This window comes from Manacus candei, unplaced genomic scaffold, assembly GCF_025592945.1.
Source record: "Manacus candei isolate 608988 ecotype Guabito, Panama unplaced genomic scaffold, ASM2559294v1 h1tg000092l, whole genome shotgun sequence".
NCBI classification, from domain to species: Eukaryota; Metazoa; Chordata; class Aves; order Passeriformes; family Pipridae; genus Manacus; species Manacus candei.
In genome coordinates this window covers 429,122-442,549 of record NW_026138140.1, presented here as the reverse complement: position 1 = coordinate 442,549, position 13,428 = coordinate 429,122, and the positions used below count along the sequence as shown (strand labels likewise).

The 13,428-nt window shown below is 44.7% G+C and overlaps 2 protein-coding genes across 3 annotated transcripts in view; both read left to right on the top strand.

Moving 5' to 3' along the window:
* Nucleotides 1-2,355, top strand: part of LOC127460941 (AF4/FMR2 family member 1-like) — a 29,209-nt gene extending 26,854 nt beyond the window's left edge. The window contains exons 15-18 of one of the 2 annotated variants that reach the window (XM_051768066.1): nucleotides 321-375; nucleotides 507-550; nucleotides 1,145-1,490; nucleotides 2,148-2,355. In XM_051768066.1, the coding sequence (XP_051624026.1) occupies nucleotides 321-375; nucleotides 507-550; nucleotides 1,145-1,455 (410 nt within the window). In that variant the 3' untranslated portion in view covers nucleotides 1,456-1,490; nucleotides 2,148-2,355. The remainder of the gene's footprint in view (nucleotides 1-320; nucleotides 376-506; nucleotides 551-1,144; nucleotides 1,491-2,147) is intronic. The other variant, XM_051768065.1, reaches the window with a different exon arrangement.
* Nucleotides 2,356-5,497: 3,142 nt separating this feature from the next.
* On the top strand, nucleotides 5,498-13,085 carry LOC127460957 (E3 ubiquitin-protein ligase RNF4-like). Its single transcript, XM_051768097.1, has 8 exons — nucleotides 5,498-5,814; nucleotides 7,199-7,268; nucleotides 8,098-8,198; nucleotides 9,148-9,202; nucleotides 9,931-9,940; nucleotides 11,135-11,300; nucleotides 12,327-12,396; nucleotides 12,730-13,085. Exons 3-8 carry the CDS (start codon nucleotides 8,161-8,163, stop codon nucleotides 12,877-12,879), a joined length of 489 nt encoding a protein of 162 aa, XP_051624057.1. The 5' UTR covers nucleotides 5,498-5,814; nucleotides 7,199-7,268; nucleotides 8,098-8,160; the 3' UTR covers nucleotides 12,880-13,085.
* The last annotated feature ends 343 nt before the right edge of the window (nucleotides 13,086-13,428 follow it).

The following is a 13,428-nucleotide window of genomic DNA, read 5'->3' as shown; positions in this document are numbered from 1 at the left end:
GGGCCAGGGAGCCTTTTGCGAGCAGCATTCCCTCACTGAGCTTGGTCTTTGCTGCCTCTAGATGGCAGCCCTTGCTCCTGACCTCCATTGCCCAATATCCCCAGGTCAGCTGGAAAGCCCAATGAAATGCTTGGTTGTGTGTTACCATTTTACCACCCATTCAGGCAGTGACAGGCTTTTGCAGCCTGAACGAGCCAAACGTTCAGAAGGGATGGGGGAGGCTAGTTTGTTTTGGCAAGCCCAACCCAAATCTTGTTCAGTTTCTGGTGCTTGAGAATGTGTCTGCCTTGGCTGATATTTCTGTTCTGGTTGTCTTTCAGCGTGCTCCTGGACGACCTGCAGCTCAGTGACAGCGAGGAGAGCGATGACAACCAAGTCAGTTTGGGATGTTGGACACACCAGGCACACAGACGTGCCTTGGAATCATCTCACCTTGTTGCACTGTTCTGAGTTCCTTGAGCTAACCTTTCCTTCCCGTCTTCTCTTTTTTTTTGTGACCAAAACAGGTTGCTGAAAAGCCTCCTTCTGCACTTGTTTCTCCGAGAGACAGGTATTTTACCAAAAAAACAAACTTCTTTTTTATGGGAGGGGAAAACGGGAAAGGGTTCCTGGTTTCTGTCGTGTATTGTTAGTCAGAAGTAATATTCACGACAGACTAAAGTGCCCCTGGCCAGCATTAGAGGAAGAAAGGTGGAGAAGCCCAGAATTTTTCCTGTAAGGCAGCACTGACCCACATTTTTGTCTTGACCAAGTAACACAGATGAAGAAGGGAAAACTTAAGGGGGAGAATTACGAAATGAACATCCTGAAATCTGGTAGCCTTTATTGGAAATTTTACTTTTGAGGACTGGGGCTTTCAGAAAAGCCCTGGCCACTTTTGGTGGGTTTTGAGAGTTTAGTTAGCCAAATGCAGCTTCAGAATGTAGCAGTGATGTCCTGCTTACATGTTTGTCTGACCCCGTTGAAGGATTTATTATTTCCAGAGGTTTTTTCATTCCAGTGCTTTATGTTTTGAATATGGCAATGTATTCCTCTGGCCTTCTCCCCTCTCCTCTCATTGCCAAAACAGAGGGTTTCAGTTTTATTTCTGAATACTGCCATGTCCCTATAATAAGTAAGTAACACTCTCCATGCTCCTTTCTAGTTTTAGCACACGGTGGCCGCGCATTCCCCTACAGTCCCAGCCCAGGAGTGTGGCATCATCTCCGTCCAGCAGCTCCGAGTCAGGGAGCAGCAGTGACTCAGAGAGCTCCTCAGGCTTGGAGACCCACAGGATTGTGGGAATCAAAAGGCCTGGCAAGCCCCTGGTGCACGATGGGTCCAAGAGGCACCGGAAGGAGGACAGCAACCCCAGTCCACTGGAGATCAGGGCCCAGTCTTCCAGGGACTGATGCTGCAGTCTGTGAGCTGGGACTCACTGTTCTTGGAGTGTTCTTGGAAACCTTGGAACGCTGAATAAAAATGATGTAACTGAGCAGTGGTGAAGCAAGGTGCTATTTGGTGTCCCCTGGTCATCCTAACTTCAGAGGATCACTAATCTGATATGCCACTGTATTATTAAATGGGATGGTCTCTGCCATTTAAAAGCAGAGCATTTTAAGTCTCTCTCCATTGAATCCTCTCAACTTTGTAAGTGCTGTCTAGTTGAGCTGGCAAGTCAGTCTAATTCAGTCAAAGCACATAGAGGAGATGTCAGGAGGGGTATTTCTGACCACAGAAGGTACCATGTACCATAAGGAGGAGAGAGAGACAGTGCTGCAGTTTATTTGCCTTGTTGGGTGATTTGTCCCAGGGAGTTTAGTTGCTGTAATTACCCCTTCACTCAGCGACAAGGGGCTGTGTTGGAGGGATACCTTTTTTGCAGTGTCCTGATAGTCTGGGTGCAAGTGTTGGCTCCAAGGACAAGTCCTGAGACTTGCTCCTACTTGAAAAGCAACTTGTGTGTTGTTGGCTGATAAAGGTGTGATATCTAATGCACAATGAACTGAACAAAGTTTCATTTCGCTTTGGTTGAATCCTCTGTATTAACAAGTTGTCTCACACTTCCAGGGGAATTTAAAGAGAGTTGGTAGAGGATGTAACTGAGTCTTAAAAAAATCCCTACAATGTATATACACCATATTCACAACTTTGCTTCCCATCTCCAGAGCATCAAAACCATCATTTGAAACCCAGAAGAAAGACGTGCTGCCCCCACCCCAGCCAGCCGTGACTCCTGCACATCCTGCACCAAAGCCAACAGACATGACCCAAAAGATACAGAGCTGAGACACAGCTGAGACCTGGAAGAGACACAGAGCCGAGGCTGACAAACTGCCTGCCATGGATAACCCCAGGGATCCTTTGTTCACCAAGCACTGGCAAGTGAAGGGAAATTACACGGAGCTGTCAAAGAGCATCAGAGTAGGCATCCAGGATAACTGGTGGGATGTTTCCAGCAACCCGTGGGTGCTGTGTGATTTTCTTTAGAAACATACTCTAAGATTAGTCAGGGTTTCAGTACTTGTAGGAAACTGTAAAGACAATATTAGTGTGAAAATAAAGGTGTTGATAAAAAGAAAGGATGAGTTGCTTAAAAATAAGAAACTTGCAGTTTTGTCTGCAGCCCAGGTTTAAGGATTTATAGCTTCTTTACAAAATTGTTCATGACCCTTGCAGCTGGATCTTTGCATTTCTGGGTTCTAAAATCAATTCCATGGCTGTTTACCAGTGGCTTGTGTTCTGTGTTGTCCCAGGCACAGTCTATTGTCCAGGTGCTCCCCCTCTCACCTTCTTCCCCAGCAATGTTGTTGTTATGTGTGTGTTAAGCCAGACTTTGCACAGTGTATTAGGTGGCTTCTCACTGCTTGCTTTTCCTTGACACTGTAGTCAGTAATGGAGAGTCAGCAATTGGTGTGTGCTTAAGAGGGAAATAAGTGGGAATGGATATCACCCATTCCTGCCTTGGCTAGTGGCCATGAGAAATGTGCTGCTTGCAGCCTTCCTGCTCTTTTAGCCACTGTGCAAGGAAACCTGCTACTGAATTTCTCCATGCTTGGGAAAAGTTTAATGGTACTGAGCATTATGAGCAGCCAGGTGAGAAGCCAAGTCTCCACTTCCATTCTTGGATGGATTGCTGAGGAAGAAGGTGAGAGGGGGAGAGCCTAGAGAATAGACTATGCCTGGGGCAAATACACAGTTTCTCTTGAAATTTAAGAAAGCCAGGCTTTGGAATTGGTTTAGGCCTCTCTCTCTAACCAGCTTTATATCTGTGGTTTTTCTGGGATTTGCAGGGCATGTCACAAAGCCTTTCCCAGTGCCTTCTCTGCCGATGTCACCTTCAAGCCAAGGAGGTCTCTGCTGAAGTTTGAAAAGTAAGTATCTGTTTTACACCCCTTGTCTGTAGTTCCTGAAGACACCAGGCAAGAATGGCCCTGCAGCCACTCTGGCTCCTGCTTCTTCAGGAGCACTTCTTTTGGGAGGACAGAGAGAGGGAGGGATGTGTGAGACCTGCCCTGTTGGAGCAGCACTTGCTAAAGGAACTTGGCTCCTGAGCAGCACTTGAATTTTGGAGTCCTTGCTGGGCACGTGACCAGTATTTGCCAGTAGCAATTTCTAGAATTGTTGCTCCTCTTGTTATTGTACAGTTTTGTCATTAAAACTGTTGTGTTCTCCTATGGTGCAAGCAGTGGTGCATCTTTAAAAGCTGTAGAGGGGGTGCAGTTCAGCCTGTAACCTGCCATCCCACGTGGCCTTTGCAGTGCCATTTTCCATAAAACACAAGGCTTTGTGAGCTACTGAGGATGAAGGGATGCAGTGCCATGATGTGCTGGCAGAGTGGCAAAGGAAAATAAGCACGATGTGCGGTAGGAAGGCTGTCAAAAGGCTCACACTGATGAGGCAGTTGCTGAAATTCTAAAGGCTTTGCAAGTGCCCTTTGAATCAAGTAGCTGTACTTGCTGAGTGTCCTCTGTCAGATGTGCCTGTTGTATGAAAGCAACCAAAGGTTTTCTCTCTCCCTCTCTTTTTCCAGAGATCTTTGCTGAAGTCATCAGAGAGACCCGTGCTCTGGTATTGACCAGGAGCCTGACAGACCTGTCACACTCCACCAGGCAGGGATTACAGTGACTGAGACTGGAAGAAAACATGCCGGAATTGTTTCTCCAGGATGTCAAATACCTCCCAGTTTTTTGTAGTTGTGAAGCCTTTGGAACTTAGAAACTCAGTTAAGCTATTTTTTTGAATTTTTCGAGAAAGCATCTTGAATTTTTTTGCACTTCTGAAAACTTAGAAACTTAGAAGCTTAGTTTTGTTAGTTTTTTGAATTGTTCAAAAAGAACTGTAGGCAAAACTAGAAACAGCTTAGTTATTTTTTTTAATTTTTGAAAAAAGCACTGCAAGCAAAAATATTTTAAATAAAGTTCAAGTTTTCTTTTTCCATTGGGAAAACTTTGCACTGTGTTTTTTTCAGGTAGTGCTTTCACCTGCCTTTAAAATGACAAAGTGCAATGAATTGTGTGCATGGACCAATCTATTGATGATCTATGCACATTTCTATTATGAGTAACCAACAGGACAATAATTGCACATATTGCTGACAAGGAGATCTGCCTCCAGAGGTTATTAGGTGACATCCCACAGTCTGCAGTAGTTGTGTGCCCAGAAAACACCAGAGGAATGTTTTCCAAGGTCTGGCACACATCCGCGCCCTCAGCACTGGAACTGAGTTACTGCGGGTCTTGCTCAGTTTCAGCCTTGGAAGCCTCAAGCTGGGGTGGCAAATGACAAGGGGTGTTTGGGAACAGCTCTGTCTGTCTCCTGTGGTGGAGGGATGTCACTCATGGGCTCCTGCTCAGAAATCTGCTGCAGAAGTACACGTCCCATGCTTTCTAATAGTTCCTCCAGCTTGCAAGAAGTGCATGGTTATACCTGCAGAGCACAGCTGATGTAAACCAATCTACTGGCAATTCTGAAGTACTCTTAGAAAGCTGAGACACTTTGTAGTTTATTTCTTCTCCCCTGTCTCAGCCATATTTTTCCTTTCTTTTGCCTCAGAAGCACATGAACAGGGGGTTCCACAGGGCTCCATCTTAGGCCCAGTGCTCTTCCACACCTTCTTGAATGACTCGGATGCAGGGCTGGGAAGGATACTAAGCATGTTTGCAGACAACACAGAACTGGGAGGAGCTGTGGACTCCCTCGAAGGCAAGGAGGCCTTGTAGAGACACCTTGACAAATGAGAGGGCTGGTTAATCACCAACCATATGGAGTTCCATATGGGAAAGTTCTTTTCTGTGAGGGAAAGTTCTGGATTCTGCACCTGGGATGGGGCAACCCTGGATGTTCGGACTGGGGAATGAGATGCTGGAAAGCAGTGCTGTGGGGCTGGTCCTGTGCAGGGCCAGGAGTTAGACTTGATGTTCCTTGTGGGTCCCTTCCAACTTGGCATATTCTGTTATTCTTTGTGCCCAAAAAAAGCTTTGAGAAGGCCTATCTTTTCATCTGATGTCTAATACTCTTTACTCTCCAACAGTTCACTTACAGACTTTGCCCGGTGCAGTGTGGGGGTCTTTGGAAGGAAACATGTTATACTACTTCTCTCTTACCAAATCCTGCCTGGTTTATCTTGAAAATACTAAATCCTAAGACCCCCCTCTCCCTCTAGTGAAGGCCTGACTATTTGCCGTTGACCGTTTTGTCCTTTTCTGTTCAGTAAACGTCCGCCCACGGCGCTCAAGGAGCAAGTTAGTGCATGTGGCCTGTCGGTTTATAGCCAGTGCTTCACATGCAAAAGCCCAGACTTAAAAACCTCTAGGCAGCAATCTCTGGACTCTGGTAAGTTGTGCAGTGATAGAAACAGCCCATAAAAGCATCAGCCTTGAATCCTTCTTTTGTCTTTGTGTTGGCAGCCTGAACCACCAACTTCTATTAAGTGACACCTTGTCAAGTGTTATTTTATGGGGGGTAGGGGTGGATTTCTTTAGCCACTGAAAGGCTACAGTATTCCTCAGGCTGAAGGTGGGAGGAGGTGAATGTCTCCCTCTGCTTTGCCCTCATGAGGCCCCGCCTGGAACGGCCCCCAGCTCTGGGGCCCAGCACAAGCAGGATGTGCCTGTTGGAGCAGGGCCGGAGGAGGCCTCAGAGGGCTGGAGCACCTCTCCTCCACAGCCAGGCCGGGAGAGCTGGGGCTGTCCATCCTGGAGAGGGGCAGGCCTCATTGAGGCATTCCAGTGCCTGAAGGAGGCCTGCAGGAAAGGCAGAACGATTTATTATGTGGGCAGAGACTGATAGGAAAAGGGGGAATGGTTTTAAGCCAAATGTGGGGAGATTTAGATTAGATACTAGGGAGAACTGTGAGGGTGGTGAGATACTGGACCAGGCTGCCCAGAGAAGCTGTGGATGCCCCGTCCCTGGAAGGCCCCATTCCAGGACAGGGCCCTGAGCACCGTCATTTAGTGCACGGGGTCCCTACCCATGGCAGGGGGTTGGAACCAGGTAATCTTTGAGGTCCCTTCCAAACCAAGGCATTCTGGAACTCCGTGAGGGTGTCCTGTTACCTGGACATGAAATGTTACCCAGTGGTTGCCATGGGGACTCATGGACTTCCCCTCTAGCTTTGGGCAGAAACTGGTGGCTCGGGAATGGGAATATTGGAGTGAGGGGATATTTGCAAGCCGTTGGGATAGGCTTTTCCTTGGTGAGGCAACTGGTAAGAGATTAGAGGTGATGTCTTTTCCTTGATGTGATGCACTCAGGTAGGAATGGCCCACAGCACCATTCAATGCATATTCCAGTAGTTTGTCATTAGCTGTGCCCTCTACCTCAAGGGAACATGTACAGCACGGTACCACAAAATTAGAATACCCTCTGATTCTCATTTTGGTGTTTTTGTTTCTGGTTTTGTTTTTCTGTGTGATATACATTCCCCTATGTTAAGTGAATCTTTTGTTAATTCCTATCTCCCACAAGCTGCTGTCATGCAACAGAACTGTGTGAGGAGCTCAGCCACTGCTCCTCTTGTGCTGCCACTTGTGGAAGACAGGGCTGGTAATGCTCTGTATGGACTGTTGAGGGCAAAGCTTGAGTGAAATGTTGGACACGTTCCTGAAGAGAAGAGAACCAGGACACCATTTGAATCTTACCTCACCGTATTCCACCATGGCAGCCCATTTCATTCCTCTGCCATCTCTGATCTTGATTCTAACATTCTGTTTTTCAGCTGGTGAAGAATTCACAGATCTCACAGGTGAATCTTCCAAGCCAATCTAACTGGCGATAGTTCTGTTGTGGTAAGCAGTGAATGGCACCCTTCTCTCCATCCTGCAGTCTCTTGTGCTCCCAGACCTGTCTTCTGGCATGTGACTGAGCAGCCTGACCTCAAGGGTCTGATTTACCACTTAAGACAGAGTTCCCAGTCAACTCCAAATGCACTCATGAACACCTCAGCATGTCTATCACTTGCAGAGGGTGAAGAGTAATCTAAAACAGCTTGTTGCTTCAGAACTCAGGGAGAACATTTACAAATCATGGGTAATGTTAACAGAAGGAGATACCATTTAAGGCTGAAGCTATTCTAGAGATACCCAAGACATAGGCCAGTGATTTAAAGAAAAAGCAAAGGAGAGGACAGGAAGTCTTTGACTTCACAAATATGAAATGTTTAGCTGGTTTAAGGTACGCCTGTCACTGAGGTGCCAAGCATAATTGTAGTGGATTGGGGCACAAACGAGTTCTGTTTATTACTCCAAGAAGTCTGTAAATAAGATCCAGCCCACAGTGTAGTTTATCCCCTCAGTTTTGGGATGCCACTGCTGCCTTGTAAAGCAGAAACATTTAGCAAGAATAGGAAAAGGCCTCAAGCTTTTTTACTAAAGGATCTGCATGACCCAGCTCAAGTTCCACAAAAATAATAGTGGACTTGGGGTTGGGGTTTTTTTTCAGCAGCAGTTCATCTAATACAGAGTGCTTATGGCTATCACAGCTGAATTTGCCTATTTGAGGGAGAGAGAGGGAATGAAACACCTACAGCCCAAAATCAATTAGGGAATTGAAACAGGGGAGCAGGGAGGAGAGGCTTCAGGTGGCTCCTAAGCTACTTCCATTTCTACTCCATTGCAGCAGCAGGACTAAAACCAGCAGCACCCACTTGTTTCCAGAGCAGCAGATAATTCAGTAGTGACAATGAGTGACAATGAAGAGGAACCAAGAAATATTAATGGGTATGTGACAGATAAAATGTCTCTAAAGTCTAGTTTCTGATACACATACAAACAGGTTTTTGCCAAGCTTTTGGGTTTTGTTTGATTCTGTGTGAAAATTTTTGAGCTGGAATATAGAGGCCTGCCTGGAAAAGAACTAATTAAACAGAAAAAAAACCCACAAAACAAAACAAAAGAAACCACTGTGAGAAATAAAAATATGGGTTTTTATAGGCATATCACAAAGTTGTAAGATATTCAAGTCTCAGGCTGGGACTAGGTATCAAGGACTTTTTTGGCCTGATAAGGGAAATATAAAAATTCCTAAAAATTAAAATTTTTGGGGACCATGTGAGAATTTTGTACACAGGGATTTCTCTTCTCTCTTTGGGCTAAGAACAAAGGAAGATCTATCATTTTTCACAGAGGATGTCCAGTGGCCAACTGGAAAGAAGTGAAAGCCCCTTTTCAGAGAAAAGAAACCTTTTTAGGCAAAAAAGAATATATTAAGCTTATCTGAAAAGGGTGGGGATTTTGTGAAACTATAAAATGTGTGGAATTTAAACTGAAGGGACCTTTCCCCCGGAAACTCGGTGCGAGAAAGACCCAACGTGTTGAATAAATTCTTCCTTGTTTCTTTGTTCCCTGAGTTTATGCCGTCTTTCTAAATTTAAAAAGAGGGATATTTCCCACACCACCAAAAAAAAACCAAACCAAAAGCATCAAAATCCAGTAGGAACCTTTCTTCTTTGTTCATGAAGGCATTATTGAATGTATCTTACACTATGACTTGAGATATATTGAAATGCTTGCAGTACATAATAGTTCTTGGAATAATTTTGTTGCTGGGGTGGGATGATGCTAAATCTGAATAGGGGATGTTTTCATTTCTGACATTTTATGTATTGGTAACCCTTGATGCACAGTAAAATTAGTGGCTGCATGTTTTTTCTGGTTCTGTTCTCTGTAGCACATGGCCAACAGGTCCTGTTAGTTCTCCAGTTTGGGTGGATATGAGCTCAGAGGTAAAGATCCACATGTTGTCATCCTTTCTGCTTTGTTGGGGGGAAGGGGCAGAGGGGGGGCTGTGCCTCTCAGTTGGCTAATGTGGGGTGCTATGGGCAGCTGGCTTGAAGCACAGACCTTGCTTCGAAGCTCCAGCTAGCACGTCACTCCCAGTCACTTCTTCGTGGTGTAGGTAGAAGGGGAAACCCTTGCCAAGATGGCATTCTAAGAACTGAGGGTTCATTATTGTTCTAGGAGTAACTGGCAGATCCTCGAAGTCCTATTTCCCTGGTGCCAGTACAGCAGCAAACTGGAATTCTTTACTCCCAATCACCGTTGTGGTTTCCTTTCTTCAGCAGCTGTTCATTTAACACAAAGTGTTTAAGGCTAACACAGCTGAATTTGCCCATTTGAGGGAGAAAGAGGGAAAGTAATACTTTCAGCCCAAATCCAATTAGAGAACTGAAACTGAGGAGCTGGGAGGAGGGTCTTCCAATGGTTCTTAAGCTGCCTCTGTTTTCTGCCCTTTTGCAACAGAGGGAGCAGAACCAGTAGCAACCTATTACTTGTTTTCAGGGTAGCAGCTAATTGACTACTAGTTTGAGTGTACTTAACCAAAATAGGAGGTTGATAGCATTCTTCCCCTATACTGTTGTAACTGCTTCACTGAGCTGGTGCTGCACCAGGGGTGCAGACCAAAGTCTAATTGTATTTTCTTTTCTCTCCCTTCCCATATGCATTGATGAAGCTTCCTGAAGGTGAGTTGACATTTTACAGTTGATCATGGAAATGTCTTAAGCATAATTATTATGTTTTGTTTGTCTTTTTCAACAAACTTGAGGAGCAGGAATTGAAACTGCATTTAGCAAAATGAAAGTACAATGCTAAAGCCTCTGTGCAGCATCTTAGAGAATGGATCCAATCTGAACCTGATAGCCACTATCAGGCACACTAGAAAATCCCTGCAAATAAAAGTTGTAGCTGAATATTTATGCAGAAAGGAACTTTAATTTGGGGACACTTTCTGTAATTTTGATTGATTAGTACTTGATTATTGTTACATGGACTCTGGAGTTGCAGAGTTGCCTGTGGTTTCTGAGAGTTAAAAAACAAACAATATTTCTTGACCCTTTGGATGCTATAGAGCAGGCCATTAAAAATTGATCTCCTTTTAACTTGGGCAATATAACTCCGTTGTCAAGTTACCTTAACTCAGGAGAGAGATGATGACAATTTCTAAGGAGACTTTAAACCACTTTATAAATTCCGAGAACTGTTCTTAACAAGACTCATCTGATAGAAACTGCCTTTGAGTGGGGAGGTTTGGTTTAACACAGACAGAGTGCAGCAGTTTAGCATCATACAGCAACAAGGAAGCACAACAGCTCTGGAATATATAGTTTTAGATTTAAGCATCTCTTCAATCTCTTATGAAGGTTTCTGAATAAAGCACTCTGTGTTTTACCAGGCCTTTTGTTGTGTATGTGCTGTGTCACCATGCTCCTTGGAAACTTGACTGCAGTCCTCTCTCTCCACTATCACACAGCAATTGTTGCCCTTCCTGGCCATAGGATTGCAGCAGACACTTTTAGTAAGAATGGGGTGAGGGACCTTCCCTTTACAGGGCAGCTTTATTCACAGGTAGTGTAAGTCTATAGAACTTATACATTGAGAATGTCTTGGGTCACCTTTTCAGCTGTTTGTAGGGTGAATAGGGCAAATGCTTTGTGTTGGTCCATAGCAGAAATGTCTGGAAAGTGTCTGGAAGGCTTCAGCCTTAATATTTGGGAAACTAGTTTGTTTAAGATTGCATTTAACCCAGGTGAATAGAGTTCATTTAAAACAGGAACCATTACAGACTATTTATGATAATGCATTTGAAGGATAGTTCCGGGGGGAAGAGAGAGGGAGAGAGAGAATAAGAATTTTAACTTATCAAAATTAAATTACAGAGTATATACAACAAATGAGAAATCTTTCACTTACAAGCCATCAACAGTCAGACAGGTCTGTACTGAGCAGATATGCTGAAGATGAAACAACAGTCAATGATGTGTATGGGACTGCTACAGCATCTGAGCAACAGGTATCACCAGAAGAGCAAACTGCAAGATCAAAGTATGTATTCCTTATGACCTACCAAACACTGAATTTGCTTTTTAAAAAAATTTTATATAGATAGGACTAAGTTATAGTGCAATGGCCTTCACTTACTCTACTTATTTCCCTTTTTCAATGAGGATAACATCCTGTATTGTATGATGATCAAATGATACCATTTGCACTTTAGGAGAAAAATGCAGCCCGAGACAGATGCATAGCTTTGCATACAACCTTAAAGATGGGAGTGGGGGTATGGTAAGGAAGGGAGATAAGTCACAGGCCATAGCTCACAATGTATTGTCATTTACTTTTTATGCCAAGCTCTGGTAGTGATGTTAGATACAGCAACACTTTCATTGGTATGGATGAGGCTTGGCATCACGAGACCAGCAGGCAGCAGCCAGGCAAATTCTCTGCCAGTTTTAAATAAAACTGGTGTGCTTTGAGCCTTTTGGGTTACTGAAAGGCAACATAGGAGAAAATATTAAAAAAGGAACATTGTGTTCCTTCGGTCTCAAGCTTCTCCGTTACAGAATGCACCTTCCTGCTCTGTTCAGGTGAGGCTGAAAGAGCTCAGAGCTGCAGCATTTAACATTGACCAAAGGGTCCTTCCTGGGGCTGGAGCTTGCCAGAGCCATCTGCAGTGTTACTCTGTAGTGTCAGACCTCATTCCCTTCTGGGGTGAAGAGTTCCCAGAGGATAGCTAAATCCTTCAGTTACAAAGCTGTTACTGATGACCTGTTGGAGGTTAATGCTGCCATACATAGGCTGCCCAGTGCTGGAGACTGCTGTTAATTCGAATCCTAGAGCAGGGTGGCTGACTGCATCTGTCTCCCATTGAAAACCAAGATGCCGTTTCCTTTAGGACAGGGAGCTCTGAACTCCTCATTACATGCAGCAAACTGAGAGAGTTACAGATTTGCAGGGTTCTTCAAAAGAAATGCATCATGGCTACTCAGTGCAGTCAGATGATTATGTGACGTTTTATGTATCAGTAACCCTCAATGCCCAGCGATAGTAATGGCTGCTTGTTCTTTCTAGATCTGTTCTCCCTAGTCCATGGCCACCAGGGACTATTTGTTGTCGAATTTGCACGGATTTGTACACAAAGGTAAGGCTCCACATGTTGTCATCCTTTCTGCTTTGTGGGAGGGGGAACGGGGCAGAGGGGGAGCTGCGCAACTCAGCTGTCTTATGTGGGATGCTACGGGCAACTGGCTGGAAGCACAGACCTTGCTATGGGGCTCTGAAAGTCACTTCTTGGTGGTGGACGTAGAGGGAAAAACCCTTGCCAAGATGGCACTGACAGATCCGTGGGTCCCCCATTACGCTAGCAGTAACGGACTGATTCCAGATCCTCCAAGTCCTATTGGCCTGGTGCCAACAAGAGCAGCAAACTTGAATCCTTTCCTCCCAATACATGTTGTGGTTTCCTTTCATCCAGATTCTGCGAAGTCAACGACTGGTTTTGGCAACCCGGTGTGGCCATATCTTCTGCAGTCAATGCCTCCATGCTGCCATTGAGGTTACCGGGGCTTGTCCAGCCTGCAGCAGACAACTCACTCACAGACAATATCATCCCATTTATTTATGAGTACTTCTGTTTCTCAGCACAGATTCAGATGGATTTTGGTGAATAGGTGGCAGAAAGACTTTTTGCTTCATGTATACAGTTCTCATTGTATACAGCTCCATTTTTTCCTGAATTTAATTCTAAATAAATTGTTGATTTAAGTATGGTCAAGTCTGTTTGCTCATCTATGTTGGACTCAGCTGGTAGACCAAAACTTCTTGTAACAGGTGGAAATAAAACTCTTTGTTGGATCAGTCAGAAGCAGTCGTTCTTTTCATCACACTGAAGTCATTGATTTGGCAGAGAAAAAATGCTAAAGGCATAAGCTTTGTAGTTCTTGGGGCAGTGTGTGTTGTGTGGGGAAAAGGAAACAGGCACTGCTTGGGCTGCAAGGACTTCTGTTTCTCAGGACAAACTCAGCTGGATGTTTTGGTGAAAATTTCATGATTTCAGTGTCCTGAGGATTGAAAGAGCAGTAGATTGTGCACATGTCCAAAGAAAGCTATTCCCTTGAAGAGTAACTTGTACATATCTAGACAGCTTGTTTATGGTCCAAGCTGCTCCTTGTTA

Excerpts from the sequence above, each read along its gene's own strand:
- LOC127460957 (XM_051768097.1), top strand. The coding sequence starts at position 8,161 with ATGAGTGACAATGAAGAGGAACCAAGAAATATTAATGG. Across the intron at positions 8,199-9,147 it reads GAACCAAGAAATATTAATGG|CACATGGCCAACAGGTCCTG; the intron begins GTATGTGACAGA and ends TGTTCTCTGTAG. Across the intron at positions 12,397-12,729 it reads GCACGGATTTGTACACAAAG|ATTCTGCGAAGTCAACGACT; the intron begins GTAAGGCTCCAC and ends CCTTTCATCCAG.